The sequence below is a fragment of the Antechinus flavipes genome, chromosome 4 (assembly GCF_016432865.1).
Source record: "Antechinus flavipes isolate AdamAnt ecotype Samford, QLD, Australia chromosome 4, AdamAnt_v2, whole genome shotgun sequence".
In the NCBI taxonomy this organism is placed as follows: Eukaryota; Metazoa; Chordata; class Mammalia; order Dasyuromorphia; family Dasyuridae; genus Antechinus; species Antechinus flavipes.
In genome coordinates, this window is record NC_067401.1 from 344,717,033 (window position 1) to 344,743,040 (window position 26,008).

Sequence of the window (26,008 nt, forward strand, 5' to 3'; positions counted from 1 at the left end):
TGATTACCTTCTTGATATTCAGGACACCATTCTCTCTTGATTCTTCTTCTTCCTATCTAATCACTACTTGGTTTCTTTTTGGGGGATCCTCACCCACAACATATCCTCTAGTAGTGGTATTACACAAGACTTTGACCTGGAATCTCTTTTTCTCTCCCTATATACTACTTCACTTAATGACCTCATCAAGTTCCATGAATTTAATTACTATCTCTAAGCTGACGATTCTTAGATTTATCTATCCTGCCCTTTTTTCTCTACTGATCATCACTCTCTCATTTCTAATTCCTTTCAGAAATCTTTAGCTGTATGATCAGTAGATGTCTTAAATACAGCATTCAAAATGGAATGCTTATGATCAGTAGATGTCTTAAATACAGCATTCAAAATGGAATGCTTTTCTTTCCCCCATCCCTCCAAACTTCCTTATTATTGTAGAGGGTAACACCATCTTCTGAATCTCACCTTCACAAGCTGGGTCATACTGGACTTCTCATTCTCTCACATCACCCATAACTATCATCTGTCACCAAGGATTGACAATTTAACTTTTGCAACATCTCTGGTATGTGCTTCCTTCTTTCCTCTGAGGCTGCTATTTTCTCAAAGTCCTTTACAACTTAGTCCTTTCCTATTTTTCCAGCTTCCTTACTTAACTCCCTGACACTACTCTTTGATCCAATGGCAAAATCTTGCTGTTTCATGGACTCCATCTCTGGGTTCTGGGCAATTTTTCTTTGCTTCTGCCTCTGCTTTCTTCAGCCACCAGCCAGCCAAGTGGAAAATGGAATGAATCTCTCTTGCCTCGGAGAGAGGGCTTCTGGCTCTCAATCTCCCAGAGTGCTCTGTGTCTGTCCCAGCGTGTTCCTCTCCAATCTAATTCAGCTGAACTCTCAACTCGTAGCTTCTTCACTCTGAAAAACTTTTTTGACTCATTGAAGCTTTATTTATGTTCCTTCGAGAGACAGGGATTGTGGGATGTGAAAGAGAGGGATTATAGGTTTCTTCCCAGAGTACTCTCTGGCCCTAAGAGCTTCAAGGGAGGTGTGAATTCACAAAGTTACAAGTTTACTTTGTGAATCTCCCATATTTGTGAATTCCAATGAGTAAAGGTATAAACACAAGCATTGTATCAATTAGTTCTACTTAGTACTTTGTTTCAGGTTCTGGCCCAAAACATCTCAGCTCTAATGACTTAACAGTTTATAAAGATTCCAACATCATCCCCTACTCCTGAAATGCCCTCCCTCCTCATTTTTGCCTACTGAGTTCTTCGGCTTCCTTTAAGTTCCATTTGAAATCCCTTCTTCTAGAGGAAGCTTTCTTTTTATTCTAAGTACCTTCCCTTTGTTAATTAGTTTCAATTTATTAATATAATTCCATTTATTCAATTCAATTTATCAATTCCAATATATAACTTTTTTTGCACATTTTTGTTTGCATATATCCTTCATCATTGAATTGTGAACTCCCTAAGGGCAGGGACTGTTTTTTTTCCCTTCTTTTTGTGTTCCCAATGCTTAGCACAGTACCTGGCATATAATAAGCATTTAATGAATGTTTATTCATATAAATAAGGACTATATGAGAAACATCTATAATATGATAAGGCCAATTTTTGTGCATGGCTGGGGAAACTTTTTCCTTACTTTATATTAATACTTTGTGCTGTTTTATAATAGTAGCTCATCACTTTTTCCAGATAATTGACTTTTTCAGGCTGACCACCACTACCTTCATGCAGCCCACTTCATTTTTAAACAAAACTTGTGTAGGCTCTAATTTTACCTGAGATGGGCTTCTACAGACTTAGAAGCAAACCTATATTTGGAATTCCACTGTGTGTGACTGAAACTAAACAGATTTCATTTACCTTTTATCTCCTCTCATATATACCTTACCTTGAAGACAGGGAACATTGTTGTGAGGTTTTGGAGTAAATCTTTCCTTTTTTTAAAAACAACTTTGCATTGATATTATAAGAGATTACACCATTCTAAAAAATTAAATCAGTTAAGTGTTGTTGTTTTGTTGTGTCCGATTCTTCATGATCCCATCTGGGATTTTCTTGGCAGAGATACTGGAGTGGTTTGCCAGTTCCTTCTCCATTTTACACATGAGGAAACTGAGGCAAGGTTAAATGACTTGCCCAAGGTCACACAGTTAGTAAGTGTCTGAGGCCAGCTTTGAACTCATGAAGATGAGTTTTCCTGATTCTAGACTTAGTACTCAATCCATTGGGCCACATTGTTGTCCCCAAAAGCAATTGTTATTTTTCGTGGAAAAAGTCCAATCTTGTCACCATTGACTTATTGCTTGGGACATCTTGGATAAGTTACCTCCCTTTGTCTCCATTTTTTTCATGAAATTTTGGATTAGATGGTCTTTGGGGGTTCCTTCCCTTCCAGGTCTATCATTTCTTTACAACTCTTTGTCTAGGTCTCTGTCTTTACCCTATCTTTTATTATACTTCTCTGAGCAATGCTGAATCCCACCCTTACTCCTACTCCATAAAATTTCACATAGACTTTTTCAGATCAGTGACTTTTTTCATGTTTGTATCCCCAGGATTTTAGCACAATATCTGAACATTTTAGGCTTTTAATAAATGTCTCTTCAATTAGATTATAACATTTATGTATTGGAGAGTTGTGTTACAGAGCTATGTAAATAGCTTTCTACAAATAATGTCTGCAAGTTTGAAATTTAATCTTTTGTTTCTAGATAAGTATGGCTATTTGATTCTTGCTGTTAAGTTGTTGAAATCTGGTTTTATTTATCCACTGTGAAAACTGAAGAAATGTTCATATGTTGTATCTGACTTAATAGGAAATATGTGTGAGGATTTTTTTAAAACCTAGAATGAATTTTACCAGTGACATTTCCCCAACAGGCCAGGATTATGTTGAGCCAACAGACTCACCACTGAGTGACTTAGATCTGCCAAATCTGTCAATGTGTAGTTTCTATAAATATTGCCTTTGTGATTTACATTTGAAAGTTTTTTTCTAGAATATGTCCCCTTCTGAAAAATTCCAACAGTGTTTTTAGCAGATCTCATTGGAACGAAAGACCCAGAATGATAATCTTTACAGAAACATTGACTTAATAATTTTATTCATTGTATATAAATGCCATTCCTACTATCTTTTGAAATATGAAAATATACTGAGGAAGGGGCAGTACAACAGAAAAAAATGAAAACAAAAATAAAAACAAAACACAAATCTAGTTCTTGCCCTGGGTGCTACATTCCTAGCTCAGTCTATACAGTCCAGGCCTACACTATACCTAAAGAGAAGGTTATTAATAAATTTAGAAGTATGCCTCTATCTCCTTCCACAAATCATATTTTCCATATTTACCTCTTTCTTTTTGTACTACTGAGTGAGAAATAGCAAGTGTCAAACTATGAGAACTCCCAAGTGCAAATTTATTCTTTGGAATTATTAGCTATTGCAATTGCATACTACCTTTCTATAGGTTTTCATGAAGGTAAAAAAATTATGGAGCTTGGTTCTGACGTGGCATGCCTACTAATTTCCTGTTTATAAAAGAGAAAGGACATTTTGTCTTCCAGGGAAGAGTGTGAGATGACTAAGAGCCTTTAGCTAGGAAAATGGACTGTGTGTAGATTTGCTATTACTGTGTTTGTCTGGCTGACACTTCAGATTCTCTACCTAGATGCAAAAATATATCACTGCTCCAAGATGTTTGGTATGGGAATTATTTTTTTCCCAAGTCTAATTGGGAAGCATAGGATTTTTTTTTAACAGTTACTTTTTAAAATGTTCCTTATAACTGTACCCAAATACTTTTCAGAAAATGTCATTTTTAACACAGTGATGGGAAGGTTCATGACTTCTTAGAGGTAGGAAGAGAAGAATACTTACTTTTTTTCTCAAAACCTAAATTTTGTAAAGAAATGTTATTATGTATTTTACTTTCATGTTATGATGTGATGATAATAATTATTTATATTTTACACTGTAAAATTTTACACTGTACATTTTATACGGATGTTTTTACAAAGTGTTTGCACACTGGCAAGCAGCATGCCTCTCTTGTTGAGCAGATTCAGTTGTGTCAGACGCTTCACAACCTCATTTTGGGCTTTCTTGGCAAAGAAACTGGAATAGTTTGCTTCTTTCTTCAGATCATTTTACCGATGAGGAAACGGAGGCAAATAGGAGTAAATGATTTGCCTTGGGTCCCACAGCTAGTAAATGTCTGAGGCTGGATTTGAACTTGGATCTTCCTGACTCTAGACCTGACATTCTGTCCACTGCATCATTTAGCTACCCCTGAAGCAGCAGGGTATTGTGGAAAATACTACATCTAAATCCTATTATTTTCAGTGTGATTTTGGATAAGTCACCTGACTTGTGGGCCTGAATTTTCTTATCTATAAGAAGAGGGATTTAGCCTAGATTGTCTCCTTTCTAATTTTAAATCTTTGATCTCAGATTACTGTGTTCATCCTCCTAAGTCCTCCTAAAGGAAAGAAAGCTAGAGCCATTCCTGTTTTCATATGAAGAAACAGAAGCTTGGGACATTTAAGTAACTTGCTCAATTTCAATCCACTAATCAGTGGCAGAGCGAGGATTCAGAGCTCAGTCCTGATTCACAAGTCAGTGAGTGTTCTTCCTGTTATAGCATCATGCCCTATAATAAAGCTGCTGAAATTTTCCCTCCCTCAGATAATAGGTTAGTCAGCTTGCATTGGGGATTGTTTATAGGTTCTAGAATGCCAAATGAAGGGATATAGAAGAGGAAAAAAAAAGCTATGTATCACCTTGATATATTTTATATATTTAGTTATAAAAGTTAATTTTATTTTTATTTGGTAAAAAGGGAGCATATACTCTCTCTTGATCTACTTTAGTATTCTTAAGAGTTTTATCATGTCTTTGTTTATTGGTTGATGATTTTTCTTTTTTTTTAAAGGCATTGCACTTTATTTTATTTTTTAAAATAATATTTAATTTTCCAAATATATGCAAAGACAGTTTTCAACATTCACCTTTGCAAAACCTTGTGTTCCAAATTTTTTTCCCTCTCTTCCTTACTGCCCCTCCCTAACACAGCTAGCAATCCATATAGATAGAACATGTGCAGTTCTTTTAAACATATTTCCCTATTCATCATACTGTGCAAGAAAAATTAGATCAAAAAGGGAAAAACACAAGAAAGGAAAAAAAAAGCAAGCTAACAAAACAACTACTACAAAAAAGTTGAAAATGCTATTCTTTGATCCACATTTAGTCTCCATAGTTCTTTCTCTGGGTGTGGATGGCACTTTCTATCATAGGTCTATTGGAATTACCTTGAATCACCTCATTGTTGAAAAGAGCCAAATCACAATTGATCATCACATAATCTTGTTGTTACTGTAAACTATGTTCTCTTGGTTCTGCTCACGTCACTTAGCATCAATTCATGCAAGTCTTTCTAGGCTTTTCTGAAATCATCTTTTTTATTTATCATTTCTTATAGAACAATATTATTCTATAACACTCATACACCATAACATATTCAACCATTCCTCAACTTCAGGCCATTTGGGTCACTATGCATAGAGGGAAATGTAGTGTTCAATAAGGTTGCAAGCATGGATTAGGGGTAGGTGCAAGGGGCTTTAAATACCAAACAGAATAGTTTGACATTTTATCTTAGAGACAGATAATAGGGAATCACTGAAGTTTATTGAGTAAGGTAATTGCATGCTCAGAATTGAACTGTTTTTTTTCTCTCTCTCTTTCTTTTTTTTTGTGAGAAAGGAGATGCCAACATTTAATCTTAATTCTGAATTGTAACATCAAAAATTTCCTAAAATGAAATTTTGTCATCCATCTGTAGTGGCTCACTCTGAAAGCTAACCATCTCCTTAGTACTGGCTAGGAAGCCCATTGTCTGAGGAAGAAAGACTTTGACTTTTAAAATCTATAACTAGTATATCTTATAAGAAATCCTAGAATATTTGGAATAGGAAAGGACCATAGATACCATTAAGTTCAACTTTCTCATTTCACTAAAGACAGAGTGCCAGAAAGATGAAGTGATAAATTATGATCACATTTTATAAATTAAAATGAGTAATATGAAAGATTAAGATACTTTATTGATGAATTCTTTTGAACATAATACGATATCTTTGGAAAGTAGAGAATCAAAGAAACATAAGTAAAGAAAATGTTCTTGTTATTTCTTAGTACAGTGGTAAAGATGATAAAGTTTTATAATGTCATGAATTAAAACACTTTTGTGTGATGGAAGTCATAGTATTCTTGAATAACATACTCCTTTTGCCCCCATTTCCTATATAAAGTCAGCACCAGTTTGTAAATTGTCTTGTTAGATCTTCCTTTCGTCTTGTCTGTTTCCCTTTGACCTTTGACTTTTCACAGCTAATCCTTTAAGAGGGAGTTAGAGTTATAAAAATAGATATCACATTAGAACACTCCTGAGAGATCCATACCTACATAGAAGCAGAAATTCTTTGTACAAAATCACTTTTTTTCCTGTCCTTAGTGAAGCTTACAAATTGGAATAGCCCTAATGCAGAATAATACATAACATTGTGTAATATATTTTTCACTAAAGATCTTCCATGATACCTTATTATGGTGTGGGTGATTTTGCCAACTGAACTCAGGCTCTAGAAAGTCCTACCAAACAGAAAGGGTTTTGAATATAAGCCTAGTGATGTATTTTGTTGGTTGTCTGAGGAATAGATTAACTTATGTTTTGACAAGCTTATAACCAAGTTGATTTGAGGGCAGTGGATTTTTTAGCCTCAGTATCTCATTAAAACCTTCTACTTGGGCTTACAATAGTAAAGGGATTTTATCCACATTGAGAAAATGACATACATATACTTCATGTAGTAGATTATGGTAAGTACATTAGACAGGTATGAAGATAAATGCCGTGTGGAACAAGGACACTAAATCATTTTCAACTAAAGGGATCAAAAAGGACTTCCTGCAGAACATGAAATTAGAGATAAGTTTTAAAAGATGGGTAGGAAATCACTAGGTCAAGAGGAAGGAGGTACGGTGCTTCAGCTGTCGGGTGCAGGATAGGTAAAGACATGCAGTCAAAATTAGGCTCTGAAGCGTAGATTTCATGGAAGAGAAAAGTATGTGATGAGACTCGAGAGAGAGCAGTACCAATTTGTAGTGGACCTTAAATGCCTGGCAAATAGGAACAAATCTAGGCACAGAGATTAGCATTGAAGCCATAGAAGAGTGTGTATACTGGAAGAGAAAGACTACAACCTGGGTGACCTGTTGAGAGACAATTATGATAGCTGATTGTAAATGAAGGCTTCATGGGATAATGACAGTAGGAAAATAAAGGAGGAGAAAAATGTAAAATATTGCAGAAGTAGAAGCAGCAAAACCTGGTAATAGAATGGACATTGTGATAGTATATAAGCTCTAGTATAGAAACTATTTCTTTCACTTTCTTCTTTGTACCTTGCCTCTCCCCCTTTGCTCCCCACAATACATGTTGTGTAGTAGGTGCTTTAAAATGCTTTGTATTTTTTCATGCAGAAGGATGGTGCAGTGGATAGAATGCTAGGCTTAGAGTCAGGAATTTTTAAGTTCAAATTCAACCTCGGAAACTTAATAGTTGTGAGACTCTAGATATGTCACTTAACCCCTGTCTTCCTCAGTTTCCTCATCTGAAAAATGGAGGTGATAATAGGACTTCATGCCTCTAAGTGTTATGAAGATCAAATAAGAATAATTATAAAGCATGTGGCACATAGTAAGTCCTATATAAATGTAAGGTATGTGGGGAGAGGAAAAGGTCAATAGATACTATCTTCCAGAAATAATATGTGAACTTCCTATTATTTCTAACATGGAAGAAAGTAACATGATGAATGTGTTTTCAGTTTACTTTGGAGCTAAAGATGGAGTTAATAAAAGAAAACTTTTTTAAAATGGGAAAAAAGTATTGTCTCTCTCAATAAGCTGAGAAATTTCCTACTGTGTAGCAGGTGTGGGTTAAGACTTCTTAATAATGGTAGGTTGTCTGCAACTTAAAGATCACAGGGTACTTTAAAAGCATTAATTAATCCTTACATCACCCTGTTAAAGCAGAGATGTGTTATTATCATTTTAGTTTCACAGCAGGGTAAACTGAGGTACAGAACCATTAAGTAACAAGTCATTCAGAGAAGGTCACTTAGTCAGCAGCAAAGCCAGGAATAGGAATTACATGTCAACTCACCCTGCTTTTAGAAAGATCACTATATTTTAGATACTTAACTTTTTTTCTTAAGCATTTCCCTATTGACAGCTTTCTCCTACCTTAAACTCTCAGAGTCACAGCATCTCAGGATTGACAAAGACTACAGAGGCCAGCTAGTCCAACACGTACCTGAACAAAAATAAAAAATCTGTTACAGAATTCTTGCTTCTCATCTTAAGGCCTGTTTTGCCATTATATTGTGTTTAATGGCATAACATAGATAAATGCCCATGAATTGAGAATGGCTAATCAAGGATTATATATGTAATATATGAATATATGAAATATTACTATGTTGTTAGAATGATGACTATTATGTAGATTATAGGAAGACATATATGATCTGAGGACAAAGTGGAGTAAACACAACCACGAAAGCAATATATCCAATGACTCTAGTAATGTAAATAGAAAAACAAAATTATAAAAACCAAAACTATTGAAATTATTCTAATAAATAGATAGATAAGATGGAAGAAGATATCTCCCTCCATTCTTTGCACAGATTGTGAACTATAAGTATGAAGCACTATATAAAATATCAGATTTTAAAAAACTATATTGGTTAGTTTTACTAAACTTTTCTTCTACGCCTTTAAAAGACAAAAACTCAACAGCTTTATTACAAAGAATAGTTCTGGAAGATAGAGGGTTAAATAAGGAATTGCAGCTGGTATAAAAACAAAAACATATTAATAATAATATATTTTAAAAATTGATTGCAACTATTATTATATCCTCTAATGAAAGGCTCCTCCCCTTCTTTCCTTTGGGACCAAACTCATTACCTCAATGAATCTGCCTGGAGAATGAGCTACTGGGTACATCTAATTTTGCTCTGCCATCTGTTGTTCTTCTAGACAGCTCTTTTCCTTCAATTTGTTGTTTTAGACAGAGAGGTGAGCCCAAAATCACAGTCTGCCTTTTAAACTATGAAATAAAAGTTTGTGTCCATTTCAGATATCCCTGAAAAGATCTTCTATGTTCATGGGTCTTTTAATTCTCCATTTTTCTTATTGTAAAGACATTTAAAATACTGTGAATTTTCAATATACATGATTTTGTCTGCTATTTTATAACTTCTTTACTATCAGAATTTGTTTTTCTGTAATTTCCCATAGATCAATAGTGATAAGATGTCTGGTTTACAATCTGATTTACATACAACTGAAATTTACTCCAAATAAAAACAATTCTACAATCATTTTTAAGGGATTGTGGTAGATACTGCATTACAAAGACAAATATAGGGGAATTTATATTCTTTTAGGAAAAAAAGTCTTTTATTTTTATGTCACCTTCATTTCCTACGATATTAATTTTCCTACTTCCCCCAACCCAGAAAGCCATTTTTTATAATAAAGTATAAAAGGGAGAAAATGCTTTAGCAAAACTAGCCAGCATAGGAAAAAGTCTGATACGTGTAGTGTTCCATATGTAGTATCCTACTTCTGCAAATGGCAGGGGATGGGGAGTTAAGAGATAGGTAGGAGGGATCTTTTCATATCTCTTTTGTTGACACCAAGCTCTGTCATTATAACTTTGCAGCATTTTGCATTTACATTGTGGTAATCAATCAAAATGGAATTTATATTTTACAACATGTATACATATAAGTAAAAAATATATGTAAAGAGAAACATAGACCACTGTGGCTCAGATGTATTCAATTTCACCCCTCTTCCAGAGTTTTCTGTTATTCTTTAGGGGATTTGGGATATCTAGGCTCCCTGCCGTTCTCCTTCATTGCATTATCTATTTCTAGGGAAGGGAAAGAGGTTAGGTTTATAGTTTAGCTTGGTTCCTATAAAGTACACTCGCAGTTCCAAGTCCAAAAACACTCCTCATGCTCAAGTTCCTTTTGCCAGATAGGCTGGCTCCACCATCCTGCCTGCAATCTTGATTCCAAGGTCTCCATAGCTCGAACTCCTGTTCCTTTGAGGATCACTTCCAGTACCTGAAACTGAGGACAAAATGTCTTCAGGACCATTTCTTGGAGGGGGTGGGGTTGGGATAAATTAGAGGGAGCTCATGGCAAGTTTGCTCTGAACACAGTTTGGAAAAGAGTGGCGGAAAAGAGTGGCTGAATAAGGGCAATTAACTCAGAATTGTCAGTTTTAAAGACCTAGGCACCCTCTCAAAGGAGGGTACATTCACCAAGTAGCAGGGGGCTCAGATCAGGACTTGCTAATACCAACCCAGGTTGGTCATTCTTACAAAGTAATTTCAAAAGAGAAAAAGAATTAGCAAAAGGACAGACAGGGATATTATGAAGGAAGATATTTAAGCTTCACGTTGTATGTGAATCATGAGCTGAATTTTGAAGGAAGCTAGGGATTCTAAAATATAGAAATTCTAGACTTGGGCAACCACTTTTTCAAAGATACAGAGAAGGAAAGATATAATGCCACGTGTGGGTAATGATTAGTGGGATTAATTGATTACAATTGAGAGTTTATGAACTTCCAAATCATATTACCAACAAGATGGTAATTTTCTCTAATCCTCAGGACCTCTAACACCTTTGTAAAATAGAAATTATGTGCTAAAGATGAAAACATTTCAGCTTTCTTCATGGTTTAGGGTACTAGTAATACCAAAGAAGTTTTAAAAATACACCTCATGAACTAATGCCTAAAGAGCTTGCACAGCATTATTTCTCATTCTGCCCATCATACTATAGGCACAAGACTATACTAGCCAACCCGAATACCAGACTTGCAACTCCATGTTCTGTTCCTATCCCCTTTTCTGAACTCTAAATTGCATATAATTGCTGACGTCTTGATATCCAACACTGTTACAGCATTCTGCTGCAAGAGATTTCTGTAAAAGATTGGTATATAGAGCTTAACCCCATACCTAATCCTACTCCCCAATCCAAATGACAGAAATACTGCCAAGCTGCAAAAGCATCTGTGGGGCAGCACTCTAGTGTTATACTGCCAGGATAGAGAATTGAGAGACAAAAAGAATAGGTCATATATGGCACTCCATTATCCCAGAGGAAGGGGTTCCAATGTTCTGTCTAGCCCAAGTCACTGGAGCAGAGACCAAGCTAGTGAATGGTGAATTTCCTAACATATGAAGAGGTTTGAGATGCTTTGAGATCTAGCTCTCAGGGAAATTATAATTGAAGAGGAAGGAGTCAGAAAATGAGGAAGCAGAGAAAATAAAGGGAGGGGAGAAGCTGGAATTATCCAAGATCTCAAGAGAAAGAAAACTCAAAGAACCTTTAGTATAAATAGATAAGCCAACATTAATAGCAGAGGAAATATGGCCTCCAGATCTAGTAAAGACGTTCGGTCATTAAAAACAGAAAACAATTCAACACTTGATGAGACATTCCTTTGTGGAATGTGATAAGAACATGAAACCAATAACATGCTGTTCCTGAGTGGTTCAAAAAAGAAATGAGAATTGTAAGACCAGAATTTGTGACCTGAACAGCAGAACTAATTTGCAGAATAGGGAAATCTTGAGTCTTCATTGGCAAGTATCACCAAAGAAGTAAAAAAGAGAATAATTAATTGGAACTGCAAATCCATGGAAATGGAGAATAATCTAGATGAGAAGCTGAAAGCAATAACATTAAAATAACAAAAAGTTTTTTCAGTCACCAAATCCCTTCAAAAAACATCCAGTACAAAGGTCCTTATCTCCTTTCACAGAATATCTCCCTTCACCCACAGGAACATTTATCAGTGGAACTTCCACCATTAAAACTTCCTTCCTTGCAGTTCCCTTTTCAATCTTTCCCCCACAGTCAGATCCAATCCCCTAAATAACAAGTGGGTCAAAAAAGTAATTAATAAATGTGCATAGAGTATGTGAAAGGGAACATGAAATGAGACTGAAGAGTAGTGAGCACTAGATTGTTGAAAGCTTTAAATGCTAAACTGAGGGATTTATATTTTGTCTTCAAGACAATAAAGAATCACTGACAATTTTTGTGTAGGGGGATGTCATAGTCCAATCTATGTTTTAGGAGTATCATTTTGGCAGCTAAGAGAAGAAACAGGAAACGTCAAGTAGGAAGACAAACTAGGAAGTTGTTTCAATAGTCTAGGCAAAAAAAAAAAAATAGTTCATGGTCTGAACTAGAAATGAGGTAGTGTGAAGGGAAAGAAAGAAAAAGAGAGGCAAAATGTTGCAGGGGTAAGATCAAGAATAGTTGGAAACCTCTTTTATCCGGGAAAGGGAGTATTGGAAGAGCAGCCATGTCTTTGTACCACTGAATGGTAACTTTAGAAGGTAAGTAAATTTGGGAACAATGTGAAATCATACTTTTCTTGTACTCTTATGCTTCTCTCCATCTAACAATAATATGTTCAGGTTATTGCCTTTGATTTTCTTCTCATGTAAATAATAGAATTTTAAGGTCACCTAAATTTACAAACTCATTAACTTCATCAATCAATGCATTTGAGCTGTCAATCTATTTGTTATGTGATTTGTTTGTTACATTTGTTACGTGATTAGGAAAGGTTTCTCTTCTTTCCTAATCACATATATCTTTGATGATTCTGGGACTACTTCTGAAATACCCAAATCAGCATTTTTAATATGCTACAGAAAATACATTAACTGCTTTGTAACAACCCACTGACTCTTAAAGCATCAAAATGTTGATTTCTTTCTTATTATTACATATGTATTTGTTATCATTATAATATGATGTTGTTAAAAAATCATTGTGGTTTATAAGGTAAAGCACTTTCAAAAAGTTTTGCAAAAACATGTTAATGTGGAAATATATTTAGAAGAATTGCATGTGTTTAACCTACATTGGATTACTTGCTGTCTGGGGGGGAGGAGAGGGAGAAAATTTTGAAATACAAGCTGTTATCATTAAAAAAGGAATGACAAAGTTTTACAAAGCACTTTTATGACTTTGATAGTATAAGTATTACTATTTCCTTTTAATTTGTTTTTTTTTAGAGGGGTTCTTTTTATATCATTAACATTTCTTTATTTTCCTCATTTTAAAAATGATGAAACTGGTTTCCCCATGAGCACACAGTTTGTAAGTGACTGAAATGGTATTCAACTGGGGCCTTATGCCTCTGAGATCAGCATTATATGTATGTTGCCAATCTGCCTCTTATTTTAGAACTGAATAATCCTTGGATTTGGGAAAAAAAATCCTTGATCACCAAAATTTTATCTGCTTACTTATCTAATTGCTCCTCTGCAAACTCTCTGACATAATTTACTCAAATAATATCAGTCTTAGAGATTTCTCTGGAGTTTATGGGTATATTAATATTCTGTTTCATTTAATGGTGGTGAGTAATAATAATTGCTAGTATGACACAGAATACACATAAGATTATGTGACTTAAGAGAAGTATATAAAAGCATTGAGGATTTTGTAATAAAAGCATGAATTGAAATTTGGAGAAAATGTAATTAAATGAAGAATATTATATGTAGATTTTAAACATGAACTTTAAGAAATACATAATTTAAAGCTTGTCTGTACAAACTAACTCAGTATGCTGTACACATTGTGATGAATTATAAATTTGGAGAATTAATTGGTAATTTTTGGTGTGGGTAGAACAAGGAATTTACAATTGCAATGACAAATTTAAATTTTGCCTATCCAGAATCTCATATATTTAAATATTTGGGTTGCATATATTAGGAAATTATCTTCTTTTTATATTCTTTGTCTTTTAAAAATAATTATAAAATAAAGAATAAATACAAAGTTTTCATCTATAAGATTATGTTATTAATGCTTTCATTAAATAATAGTGACTAGAGTACTGGATTTGGAGTTAGGAAGACCTGAATTCAGGCTCTGTCTCAGACATTTATTAGCTCTGTGACTCTGCAAGTCATTTAACCTTTAATGGAGGTTTTTGCCTCCATAAAAAGAGGATAATAGGTTTACAGGATTGTTCTGAAAATCAAATAAACTAAACTATATAAAATGCTTTGCAAACCTTCAAAGACTATACAAATACTAAGATTTAAAAAAATTACTTTGATACTTTCTTGTACTGTGAAAATACTGTTACAAAAAAATTATGGTATGTCAGATTCACAATTGTAATTCCATAATGGATTAGGCTTTTGTAAACATAATTAAAACATTTATTATTTATATAACTTTTTTGATTGCTATTTTAAAAATATATACTTTCATGAATTATTTCTTTATATTTACTACCTGTGGTGGTGGTTGATGGTAAGATGGACTAGTGATTTAATGATTAAAAGTTTTTGATCATCTAATAAAAATTTTTCTCAAATATAATGAATATAATTTGACAATCCAAATGCTTTATTTTTTTGTGTAGTTATTGTTCCTAATTGTTCTCTTGATATAATAATTTATATTTAAGTTCAATTACCTCTTTACTTTTTAGATATAAATTGTCTATTAACCGATAACTACAATTCTCTTTTCTCCATCTCTACCCAAATAAAACTCCACACACCCATAAGAAAGCTTAGAATATGATTTTTTCTCAAATTAATTGATTTGTATCAAAAATTGTGAATACACCTCATCTGAAGCTTTTACAGTCATAGTACTAATAAGTTGGATGAATAATCCTCCTGAGTTTTTGTCACTTCCTTTTCTGCATTTTGGGTTGCAATCCAACTCCTTTTTTAACTTCTGTTGCTGTATATTCCTTGATCTTTCTTATAAGCATTTCTTTGGTTTGTATTTTGGGCTCTTGTTTGCTAGTCATCAGATTCTAATGTAGATTTTTGGTATTGGTATTTAGTTGGGATTACTATACATAATCTTCTTCCTCCCCTAAGCCTCACATCCAGATTTCATAATTTCATAGTTTTAGTACTTGAAAGGACCTCAGATATCATAAATGTCACCTACTGTTACTAGAATCCCTTCTCACTCATCTGTGGTAGGTATACATGGAACGATAATGATAATAATTAATAATAGCTTATTTTTAGAGTGCTCCATATATACAAAGTATATTACATTTTTTGACTTAGTCATGATAACTCTGTGAGATCAGTTATGAATTGAATGATCAGATGGTCCCTATTTGATTGATGAGAAAAACTTGACTCAAAGACATAAAATGACTTGCCTAAAGTTGTATAATTGGTAGTTGATATGAACTCAGGTTCAAATTCAGGGTGATAAGATTCCAAGTTGAATGTTCTCTTCACCCAAGATATCTCTAGCTATTTTTATCTTCTTTTTGTTTCCCATATGAGTCCTCGAGTAGGAAGCAGTTAAGGAGGTTGAGGGTTATGAAATGACCATGAATATTTAAGTCTCCACAGCAACTATATCACATTCTCAGTCCTTTTAGCTTCATGTTTAAAGATGGCTAACTGCCAAGGGAATGATGGCAAGTGAGGACAGAAAAAAGAAGCTAGAGTTGCAGATGATGATGAACTGACGAGATCCAGTCCCATGTTCCTATCTGTCTGTCATAGCTTCTCCTATGACCTCTTTCCAAAGAACACTCCTAAGAAAATCTGAACTAGATACCTTGATGTGGCAAGAATTTTTTTCATGCTTGGATGAGAAGCCTACACTTTTGTATTAAATATGTAAGATTTAATTTGGCAATGATGTAATTTGTATGAATTCAGATTATGCACAGTGTGGGTGAGGCACTTTTGCATTTCCTGATGTTGCTATATTTAAATTTGTATCATTGGTATAACTTTAACATGGATTTTTACCCTTTAATTGTAAGGGATTTAAAGTTGCTAGCTACTTGGCTGGCAGTGGTGCATTGATGCGATAAGTGCTGACATGCTGATTTTCAGAGAAGAAACCGAATTACTGCTTTCTTTCTATGTTTCTTCCACCTAAAGGTTGTTAGTTTCAGCCCCATTTCCCCCAAGTTGTCAGTCAAAATGATAGTTCACTGGAGTGAATGTTAAGGACAATCGCATAACCCCTAAGTAGAAGATTACTGTCTTTTGGTGGCCCTGGGTGAAAGATGAAGGGAATATATGTGATGGGCCTTAGAATCTAATCTGGATAGTGGTGTTGCTTTCACTGCTCTGCTAACATGGCTACAGGCAGGCAGCATTATGCCTTCCACATTTTTCTGCCAAGTCACATCTAGAAGATCTGCTTTATCTTGATCAGTGAGAAAATATGTATGTATAGAGGTAAGTTCTATCCATTAGATATTAATAGATCAGTCATCTCCCTTGAATTCTTAATTTTGTTTAATAGGTTTATGTTAGCTATATAAAATTCTAATCTGTAACATATCAACAGAAGACAGGATAGGGATAATGTGGTAACATCATTGTCTGCCCTGTGGAAGACAGAAAAGGAGTATCAAACACATAAATGATTTGACAAGTTTCTTAGCAGACATGAAACTAGTTAAATAATAATGTAGCACATGAATTAAGTACAATAATTGGTGATGTAGAAAATAAATGACATAGGAAGTGGAGAAAATGAGCTTTCTATGAGTTGAAGTAATCAGGAAGGGTTTTATGAAGGAAGCAGGAATCAAGGATAAAAATCTGTTCTCATTCTCATTACTTAGGAGAGAGATCGAAATGATCTGTGGTGTCATTGACATTGGGATTTCCAAGCAAAAAAAACCCTTATTCCAATGCCAGTCGGCATATTATAGTCTTAGCTGCAGATTATACTCTTAGAGTTACCTAGAGCATGGAGGTGAGGATTTATCCAAGTTCACAAAGCAAGGATATATCAGAGGTGATACACAAACTTAGGTTATTCTGTCTTTGAGATAGCTCTCTGTCCTCTGCCCTTCAATGGGTTCTCTATTCACCAGAAAATCTTTTTTAAAAATATGTCTATATCTTTTACCATTACAAACTTTCTGCTTGCCAGTTATGAAGACCAGTTGCACAAGTTTAGAGAGACTCATCATCAGGTTGTTTGCAGGATGATGATGATGATAAAGATGACAAAAGCCCATCTGTTAAATTAGAAGAATTTTATTTAAATTAGTAGTGAGAATACCCAAAACAACAAAATATTAAGGTATGTACTGAAGTGAAAGGAATAACTTTATCTCTGAGCCTTAATTCCTCAATTGTAAGATGAATATTTTAAAACTAGATGATTTAAAAGGAACCATCAAGTTCTCAATCTATGATACTATCAATCAGTTACTTAATGTATTTATTGATAATAGTGATCGAAGAACAGATGCCAAAGGTGTGTGGAAATCTTGATGAAATTAGCATCTCTGAACATTTTTCTTCTACTGAGTGCATAGTTGGAATGAAGTAAATGCTTATCATTGTTGATACAAAGTTATTTCCTTCTAAATTTTGTAGCATTTACACCAGTAAGAGAATGGGTTCATAAGATCTGAAACTAATTTCCTGGATGGGAAACTGGGGAATGTTGACTCACTTGAGCCAGCTGCTGCTCATGACGCAGAATGTAAAAGTGGAGCTATACATAGTTTTGGTGGCATCCAGGACAGGATATCAATTTGGTGCTTGTTTAAAAAACTTTGTAAATAAGAATTGCAATTTTACCAGCCTCCGCTTAATTTTTTTTTTTTTACCAGCCTTCCCTCATTCCAGAAAAAGTACATGTAAAACAATGGAACCTGTATTTTAGAAAGTTGCTTGATGTCCTAGATTCTACCCAACTGTATCTCCTCCTTTCACCCTTTTAATATCCAAGTAATTCAAGGTGGCTTTAATGCTTCTGGGAACACTAGCTTTGTAGAATTATATAAAACACAATTAACTTCTAAGGTTGTATTCAGGTTAGTTCTTGTAGAGCTTGCTTGGGAATTTCCTTGAGAGTCTTTTAAATCACAGCTTACAATATGGAGGATGTTTCACTGTTGTCTAGATCCCCTTTTACCCTCATGCTCTCCCTTTTTACCCTGAAAATTTTATGTTGTTTTCTTAGCACAAAGAGAAGACTTATATCCTTGGGACAAAAACTGGATGTCCTGCATTCCTTTAGTTCGTACCTAGCCATACTCCTATGGAAAATTTGAGGGTTTTTGCAGTCATTTTGTAGGAGAGCTGCATACTGGCCATGTGCAGAGAACTGCTAAGGATGTTCCTCTGATAGTGCAAACCTATACCTCCTATGACACTTAGAGTCTTAGAGAGTTTCCTAGAGCAACTTCATTGAAAATGAAATGAGTTGTCCATAGTCACACAGTTGATATGTACTAGAATAGGGATTTGAATCTGATCTTTCTAACTCTGAGACCAGTGCTCTATTCACAACTTGATACTGTGTTGCTGAATGCTGAAAGGTGGGGAATGAGGTGTGAAGAAAGCAGAAATAGGGGTACTGATTGAAGACTACATCTCTTCTAGTACTTGACTGTATAGGTAAGTTGATGCACAACATTAACATTTCATGATTAAGTTACCGAGGGAAAAAATGTCATGTGTCTGTTTTCCTGTTCCTGAGTTCTACAAACTTCATGGGTCTTTGGCCTCTAACTTTGTCTCTTGCTTCCATGCCTCCATCGTACTTGGTTGGTCTTATACCAAATAAGTCCAGCCTAGTTGTTCAGCTACATAGGTGTGTGATTTATGATCCTTGGTATCAGCAGAAATAATTTGGCATCTTTCCTTTGAGGGGCCAGTTTGTTGTTGGTGGGAAAAGTTAGAAGGAAAACTTTTCTGTTTTTTTCTGAAAGAGAACTTTTATTTCTACTAGTTTAGGGAGTTGCAAATTTAAAAGCTAATGGAAGGAGATGATAAGAATGGGTTTATGTGCACAGTTATGGACTGAAAACAGCTCCATTTAAACTTAATCTTGTGTGTTAATTTCCACATTGGAACTTAGGGATGTTAATGCATTTTTTACTTTTAATTGAAAATCAAATTGTCTTTATTAGCCTTTGGTAATTTTGAAAAAAATAAAATTTTACTTGCAAATGGGCAGAGCCTGTTTTGTTGGGAGAAACTACTTGCTTCCAGCTTTGTGGATATTTGTCTTCAGTCAGTGAAATGAGGTAAGTATGACATTGCCTGTAGCTTGATTTAAGGCTCATTCAGGGTGTCTAAAATTATATCATGAATTCCAAAGGAAAGAATAAAGAGGCTAAATAGTGACACAAATGAAGCTGCCTAGGAAATATTAGATAATAGAAAGAAGGTACTGGATGTTATGGAAAGAAGCTGAGATGTGGATTGGAGAAGAACAGATTGGTGTATTTTCTTACTTTACTGTTAATAACAACTTGCATCTCCATATTATTGTTTTGGCCTTCTTCCCCCTTTTTTTCCTTATGTAGCCTTTTTTATATTTGATTTGTACTTTTACCTGAAAATAGCCATGCTAAGTATTTGTATTTGTTGTTTTTTAAATCCAGATTTCAGCAATGTTCCTGATGTTATGGCTGGCTTGAAAAGAAGCCAAACTGATGGTACCTTGGACCAGGTTCCCCACAGAGAGAAAACTGAACATACATTCAGGGTAAGATACCAAAATGTTTTATATTTACAGGAAAGGCTTGGACTAAATTTAACTTTTAGCTTTTACATGAATAAAGACAAAAATGAGAGTCTCTTGTCTACAGATTATTTGTTTTATTGATTTTATTTAATGAACGAAATAGCATTTTTATAATTGAGGTACAACTAGGAATCTCACTAATCTCGTCTGTTCATTGTCTTTCACCTCTGTTCCTTCACTTCTACCAAAAATAGTTTGGCCTGTACCAAGATTAGCATGAACTTAGAAGCTTGTTATCCAGAAAGATCTGATGGTTGAAAGGTGTTCACAAATAACTTATATATGGATGGATTTTATTCTTTCATAGATAAATGAAAAGATAGATACCATCATCTCTACTTAGGAATAATTTCAGACCACTGGGAAAAGTTTGAAGATATATGTCTGCTAGAATTGGTGGCGTCTAACACAACTTTAGCATGGCAGAATCAAAAGTTAAAGTTCCACTTCCCCTTCGCATTTATCTCCTTTGCTTCCTCTCTCTTTCCCCCATTAAATATAGGCCAGTCTCAAGCCAAAAGATGACTATCTAAATGCCCTGATTCCTGATATTCTGGCATTGATTTCAGTTCTATTCACTTTTCACAGGAATCTAATTCTTTTATTAAAAAGTAGCCTACTAGTATTTTCAGTTGCTACTATTATGTTTTTAAACTTATGAATAGCCTATCTACAGTACACTCAGTATTGAAACTGATTTTAACCATTTTTCAAAAGCAAAGTTCCTAGAACTTTTAACACAGAATCTTAGGCTTTTATAAAAGGCGATTCTGTTGAGTTTTTGTGAATTGGTTTAAAAAAATAAATAATTACAAATATGAAGTTGAGTTAAATATTGAAAGTAACTTGTGTATTTTTGTGTTTATGTGTCTTAATGATTTCTTCCTTTTATAACTTGGTCAAGTCATACTTTTAAGTTTGTATAAGGGAAATATAATTTTTCTTCCAATCTTATTTTATTGTAAGACTCAGTATAATAAATATACCAAAGTTTAAGATTTTGAAGTAATTTTGAAATGGACTATTTAATAGTACCATGCCAATCATAACATTTTAGAAAAAGGTTATTAAGCCCTAGGTGGCTAGATATTTAGGAAAGAATAAAAATAATGATTCTTTTTTTTAACTTTGAGGCTATCTGAGCTTTTCATTGGCAAAATTGCTAAAGTGGTAATTTCTTGTTAAGAACATGCTGGTAAATTATTTGAATCTTTATGACCTCTTCTACATATGCAGCACTCAAATCTTTGAGGAACAAACTTGCTCATTGATATAGATGATACCTCCTTAGAATTTCTTTTAAAATGTTTCCATTTTTACTGTTATGCAAATTATGAAATTGATTCACAGAAATAGTATTAAAGGACCCTGGGGAAAGTGATGAGAGAAATCTTGAATTCTAAAAATGTTACTAGTGAGCAGGATTTATATTGGATGGAGGAGAAAATTCCTATTTTGAAGGACTTACAGAAAGAAATGTTTATGATTTTTCTATTCTGCTTAACAATTTTTAAGTCACATTAATCAAAAACATAAAAACAATGAATACTTTTTAAAAAAAAAGTGAATTGGACAGTGTTTTCATATAGGCCCAAACATGTCTTTAAAGAGAAACATCCAATCTTGGAGTCAGAAGACTTGGGTTAAAGCTCAATTCTTGATGGCAGGGTAACTTTGAAACAGGTACTTATGCTCTTTCATAGTAGTTTCCTTACCTATAAAATAGAAATAAAGATAGTTGTACCACTTATTTCACTGATTGTGGTGGTTGTTTTTAGGAAAGTACTTTGTAAAGCTTAAAACACTAAATAGATGTGCGTAGGTAGTCTTAAGTTCAAATAGGTGAGGTCTAAAATCAAAGCCTGGCACTTCCAGTTCAGAAAGGAAAAAATACATTTATTTCTAAAGTTTTTCTTCATGCTTTCACTTTTCTTCTCTAGTGTGAAAAATTTCTTATCTGATTAGAGTCTAGTTAAATATGGCCTGTTTTGTAGTTTTAACAAACAAGTACCCTAGACATGAGAAACAGGAATAATTTCACTTGGAAATTAAATGCAGTTTGATTTGATGAAGCACAGCTGTAACGGGGCTTTTGACAGCCCCACATTTTCTGCCAATGATTCATAATTGATTGCTTTTTTTCTCCTCAAGGGTACCTATTAATGTCACTGCTTTTTGTATGACCCTGTCAGCGTCTCCAACATGTGTGGGATTAAAGAAAAATTGTTAACAATTTACATATAATATTGTAATAGTTTGGAGTTTGAAAAAGAATATGTAATCATTCTTTTTGAGGTAGGGGGAGGAGGTGGAATAAGTGGAAGACTTTCCTTATTCATTCTGGGAATATAATGTATTAAACAATTAAATGTATAGGGACCAAAATAGTTCTTGTGTTTAGCTTTCTCCTAGTTTTTTCAGGCAACCCTGAAGACACAGCATTTTGTGGTTTCTGCATGTACTTTTATGTTCTATAAGTTGGTGTATTTCTGTAGATGGGCATCAGAGCCCAACTTAAAAATTCAGAAGAATGGGGGTGAATCTACTCTGGAATCATTGCTTTTGCTTTGTGAAGACAAGATTGGTGGCGCTAGGAGGTCCTTATGATTGTAACTTGGGAGAACAGACAGTTTGGGATTATTTCATTACACAGGGATGAGAGCAAGAGAGAAAGTGTGTGTTACTCATTTCCCAGCAGACTCCGCAGATGTAATCACTTTGTTCTTTGGGAGCAGATTTCTTTGAACTTTTCCATTGTATACGGCATGTAAGTAAACAAAAGCTTTGGTTCTAGTGGATATGGAATAGATGTAGAAAATGTAGGTATGTTTGCATGATTTAACTTCATTTTTAAAAATTTTGATTTTGTTCTAAAAACTTTGCAGAATTACTATTTAGATGAAAAGATGTGCCTTTTTGTGGAAAGAGAGGGAATTTTGAGGGGAAAATTCATTACTTTTAAGTGTATCTCATGGATATGCCTTAATTGTGAATAAGGAAACTCAGGATGTTGTAGTACCCCCACCTTCAACTTTTCTTTCTGGGGAGGGAAGTTATATCTAAAGGAATACTGATTTAAAATAATTTTGGAGTTTAGCAATTTTGTATCATGAAAACAACAGAAACATTCTTGTATTTTAAATTTCAGAAAAAGAAGCCTATTTATGCTCAGTAATACATAAAGAGGAGATAACAAAGAATTTAAATAGAATGTAATCTTGGGCTTCGTTAAATTTCGACAGAGTTCAGTGTATACCTTGCAACATGCTTACCACTGCAAGACAAAATCCACACAAATGAAACCTCCCTTTCCTTAGGGGTAAGCAGGTTTTATACTTTGATAATTTCAATTCACTAATTCTTCAGCATTTTATGTAATTGCCTCATGGAGCCTTGGCAGTGGTTATTTTTGCAGTTGGTAGGCGTCCTGTTGATGGAACAGAAAGCATTGAAAAATCTGGTAATGCAGTGTGACAACTGTTTGTTGTGCTCCTTGCAATTTAATCATATTTAAGCTATAGATTGTCCTATTTGTTAAAGGCAGAAAAATTGACATGTATTCAGGTTTAGGCTTTTGTTTGGTATACTGCACAAATATGACCTGCACCTGAAATTTAATGATTACTGTTTACTTAGCTTCCTTTTTGGCTTTTCACATGAATTGCTGCTAAATTAGGAAATAATAAATAAAAAAACAGAATAAAAAAGAAAAATATTAAAATTATGCCCCTCCCAACCCTCAAAGCACACTGAAATCTCGCTTTTATGGCTTTTGGTGTCTGCTGTTGTGTTTGTGAAATATTTTTGTTAAGATTAAAACTAATATATAAGTTAATCATGGACAGGATTCTTTGAACATGGCTGCTTTCCTGCAAACTGATGTAATCTCTATTCCTTTTAATTTTGTTCTTTCTTTCTTCTCCCCACCTCTTTTCCCCCATGGCCGTTTCTGAATCCCCCTTTCTAGTTACATCTTAGGTATTCAAATAAGCAATCAACATCCTTCAGTCATAGTCACTACTTACTAAAACACCCCTTTTAGCCTGACTGTATACAGCAAATGAGACATGTTAATTTAGACTTCATTATAGATTGCCTTTTGTAATACTGATATATGCTCCTATTGTATTTAGCCACTGAGAGACAAAGGAGTTTGTTTTTCTTTATGTGGAAGATGAAGTTCCTCAGCTGCCTAATGCCCTCTGGAACTAATTGTTTGCAAAGCCAGGTGCAGAAAATAGTTAATAGTAAAAAATATGAAAAACTTAATGTGCAATGTCTCAAAGGGGTAAGGTGAACTCTTTGTATTTCAGCTTCATGATGGTGTGTATTAACATTAATTTCTACTGGTCTGTTCCATCATGTTTGAAACAGACAATTTTGAAGTAAGGTGCCGTAAGAACTAGGTCTTTTGTGCCTTTTGCCATCTGAGCTAAGAGAAAGTCAGTTGATCTCTTTTTGGTAAGGCTAGGTGCTGTGAGTTTATATGATTTTACAAAGAGCAAGTTAAAATGCCAGATTAAAAATAGTATGGTATCGTTCCCTTTACCTTTAGCAGGGGGTAGACTATGGATGCTGGAATGCTGAACAAAATGAGCTGTAGCTTTGACAATTGGGAAGCACCACCACTTGTTCTGAACATTTTAGGAAGAGACAATTCCCTTCTTACATAAGCAATAAGTTAGTGTGGGCAACAGTGAATACAAAATGGGCAGGGTTTGAAAGTTGCATTTTCATACCAAACTCTCAAGTGCATCTCACTCTTTAGCAGCCTGTCTTTTTCAACACTGAAGTTGTGTTTGTGTGTGTGTTTGCATGTATATGTGTCCACTGTATGTTCCTGTGTGAGTAAGCTAGTTACATATCTATGGAGGGGAGAAAGAGAAACAGAAAGACAGGGAGAGATAGAAACACTCCACCCTTGTGGAAGTTTTAGAGTATGAATGTGTAGTTTGAAATGACAACATTTCATTTTCTTTATATTTGTAAAAGTAATTATTAACATCTTAATGATAAATTTTAAATAATATTTACCTCCTTTAATATTACTAATAACCCATCCTTCCTGATTTGTGCTTGATTAATTAGGCAAATGTCAGTGAGTTGCCAGTTTTGTTCAGTCTGATAAGAAAGGGTGTGCCAAGTTGTATCCCTTTTCCCAGGCTGATGGTCACCAGCATTTTTTTAATGAAAAAGGATATGCTGTTACTCACTAGTTGGTATTAGGAGAATTGTTCTTCATAATTTTGAAGTAAAAACAATAACTATAGCTAGTTTACATTAAATTTGTAGTGGCATTGGCAGGTCTATGCACTGAGAAGAAAGCAAGTGAGTTAAATGGAAAACATTTTAAAACACAGGCTTGTCCTAATAAAGAAAGAAGTTGGTGGTAAATTTGAATAAGATAGTTTGTTGCTTAGGCTGGAAAACAATGATGAGTCTGTTAGCTGAGATCTGCTTTTCCTATTCCTTGCCCCATCTAGTAGTGGTGTTTCCAGTTCCCCACCCAACTTAAATCTGGTGCCTTGTGGCTGTAGGGCAGGATTTGAAGAATATTTTCTTTCAGTGATGTTCATAGGACTTCTTAGAGCTGCAGTAAGAGAGGCCAGTGGATTGTTGCCACCTGGCATGTTCTGCATTATCTTGATGCTTTAAGAAACAGAATTTGCTAATAGCAGGATCTTGACTGCTAATAATTAAGTGACCTGGGGTAGAACAGGGAGTGGCAAAGTGCTTCACCTCCTGTACTTCTGCCATTTTCTATTCTAGTCTGTAAAAAATGCCAAAAAAGCTTTCAGAAGGGGGAAAAAAGCATCCTGAAATGGACGTTCTTTGGGGATAGAAAAAGACTTAATTGTCTGTCTCATTTACCCTCAGACCTTAGCTTTTCTGTTCAGTCATTTTTTTCTCTCCTCCCATCGCTTCCCACACAGCAAACCTTTCCTCCCTTCTACTGTCAGTTCTTTTTTTCTCCCTTGCCTCCTATCCTGCTGCTTTTCATCCTAAATTATTTTTAAATTTTGAAACAATTGTTATTGTGGTTCACAGCCATTGTCAGAACAACCAAAGAGCATGATGAAAATAGGAAGGTATATAATAAACAGCAGAATGTTAACTATGGAAAGGATGTCTTAGAAGTAGCATTGCTTCTGAAATAATGCATGAGTCATCAGACTAAGGGGAAGGCAGGAAGGAATCTGGGCTTTTCAGGTTGAACGCTGGCTCCTAAACTAGCTGGGATGGGACTAGGCTATTAAATGCATTTGTCTTTAAAATCAAAATGATGATTAATTAATG

General features: G+C 34.5%; 1 protein-coding gene across 3 annotated transcripts in view; it reads left to right on the forward strand.

The window, feature by feature from the left end:
* TIAM2 (TIAM Rac1 associated GEF 2) overlaps window positions 1-26,008 on the forward strand; it is a 205,995-nt gene that overhangs the window by 125,281 nt on the left and 54,706 nt on the right. The window contains exons 1-2 of one of the 3 annotated variants that reach the window (XM_051997987.1): window positions 11,778-12,519; window positions 19,569-19,672. In XM_051997987.1, coding sequence (XP_051853947.1) covers window positions 12,504-12,519; window positions 19,569-19,672 — 120 coding nt within the window. In that variant the 5' untranslated portion in view covers window positions 11,778-12,503. Of the gene's footprint in view, window positions 1-11,777; window positions 12,520-19,568; window positions 19,673-22,140; window positions 22,479-26,008 lie in introns of those variants that run through there. The other 2 variants (XM_051997990.1, XM_051997988.1) reach the window with 2 other exon arrangements.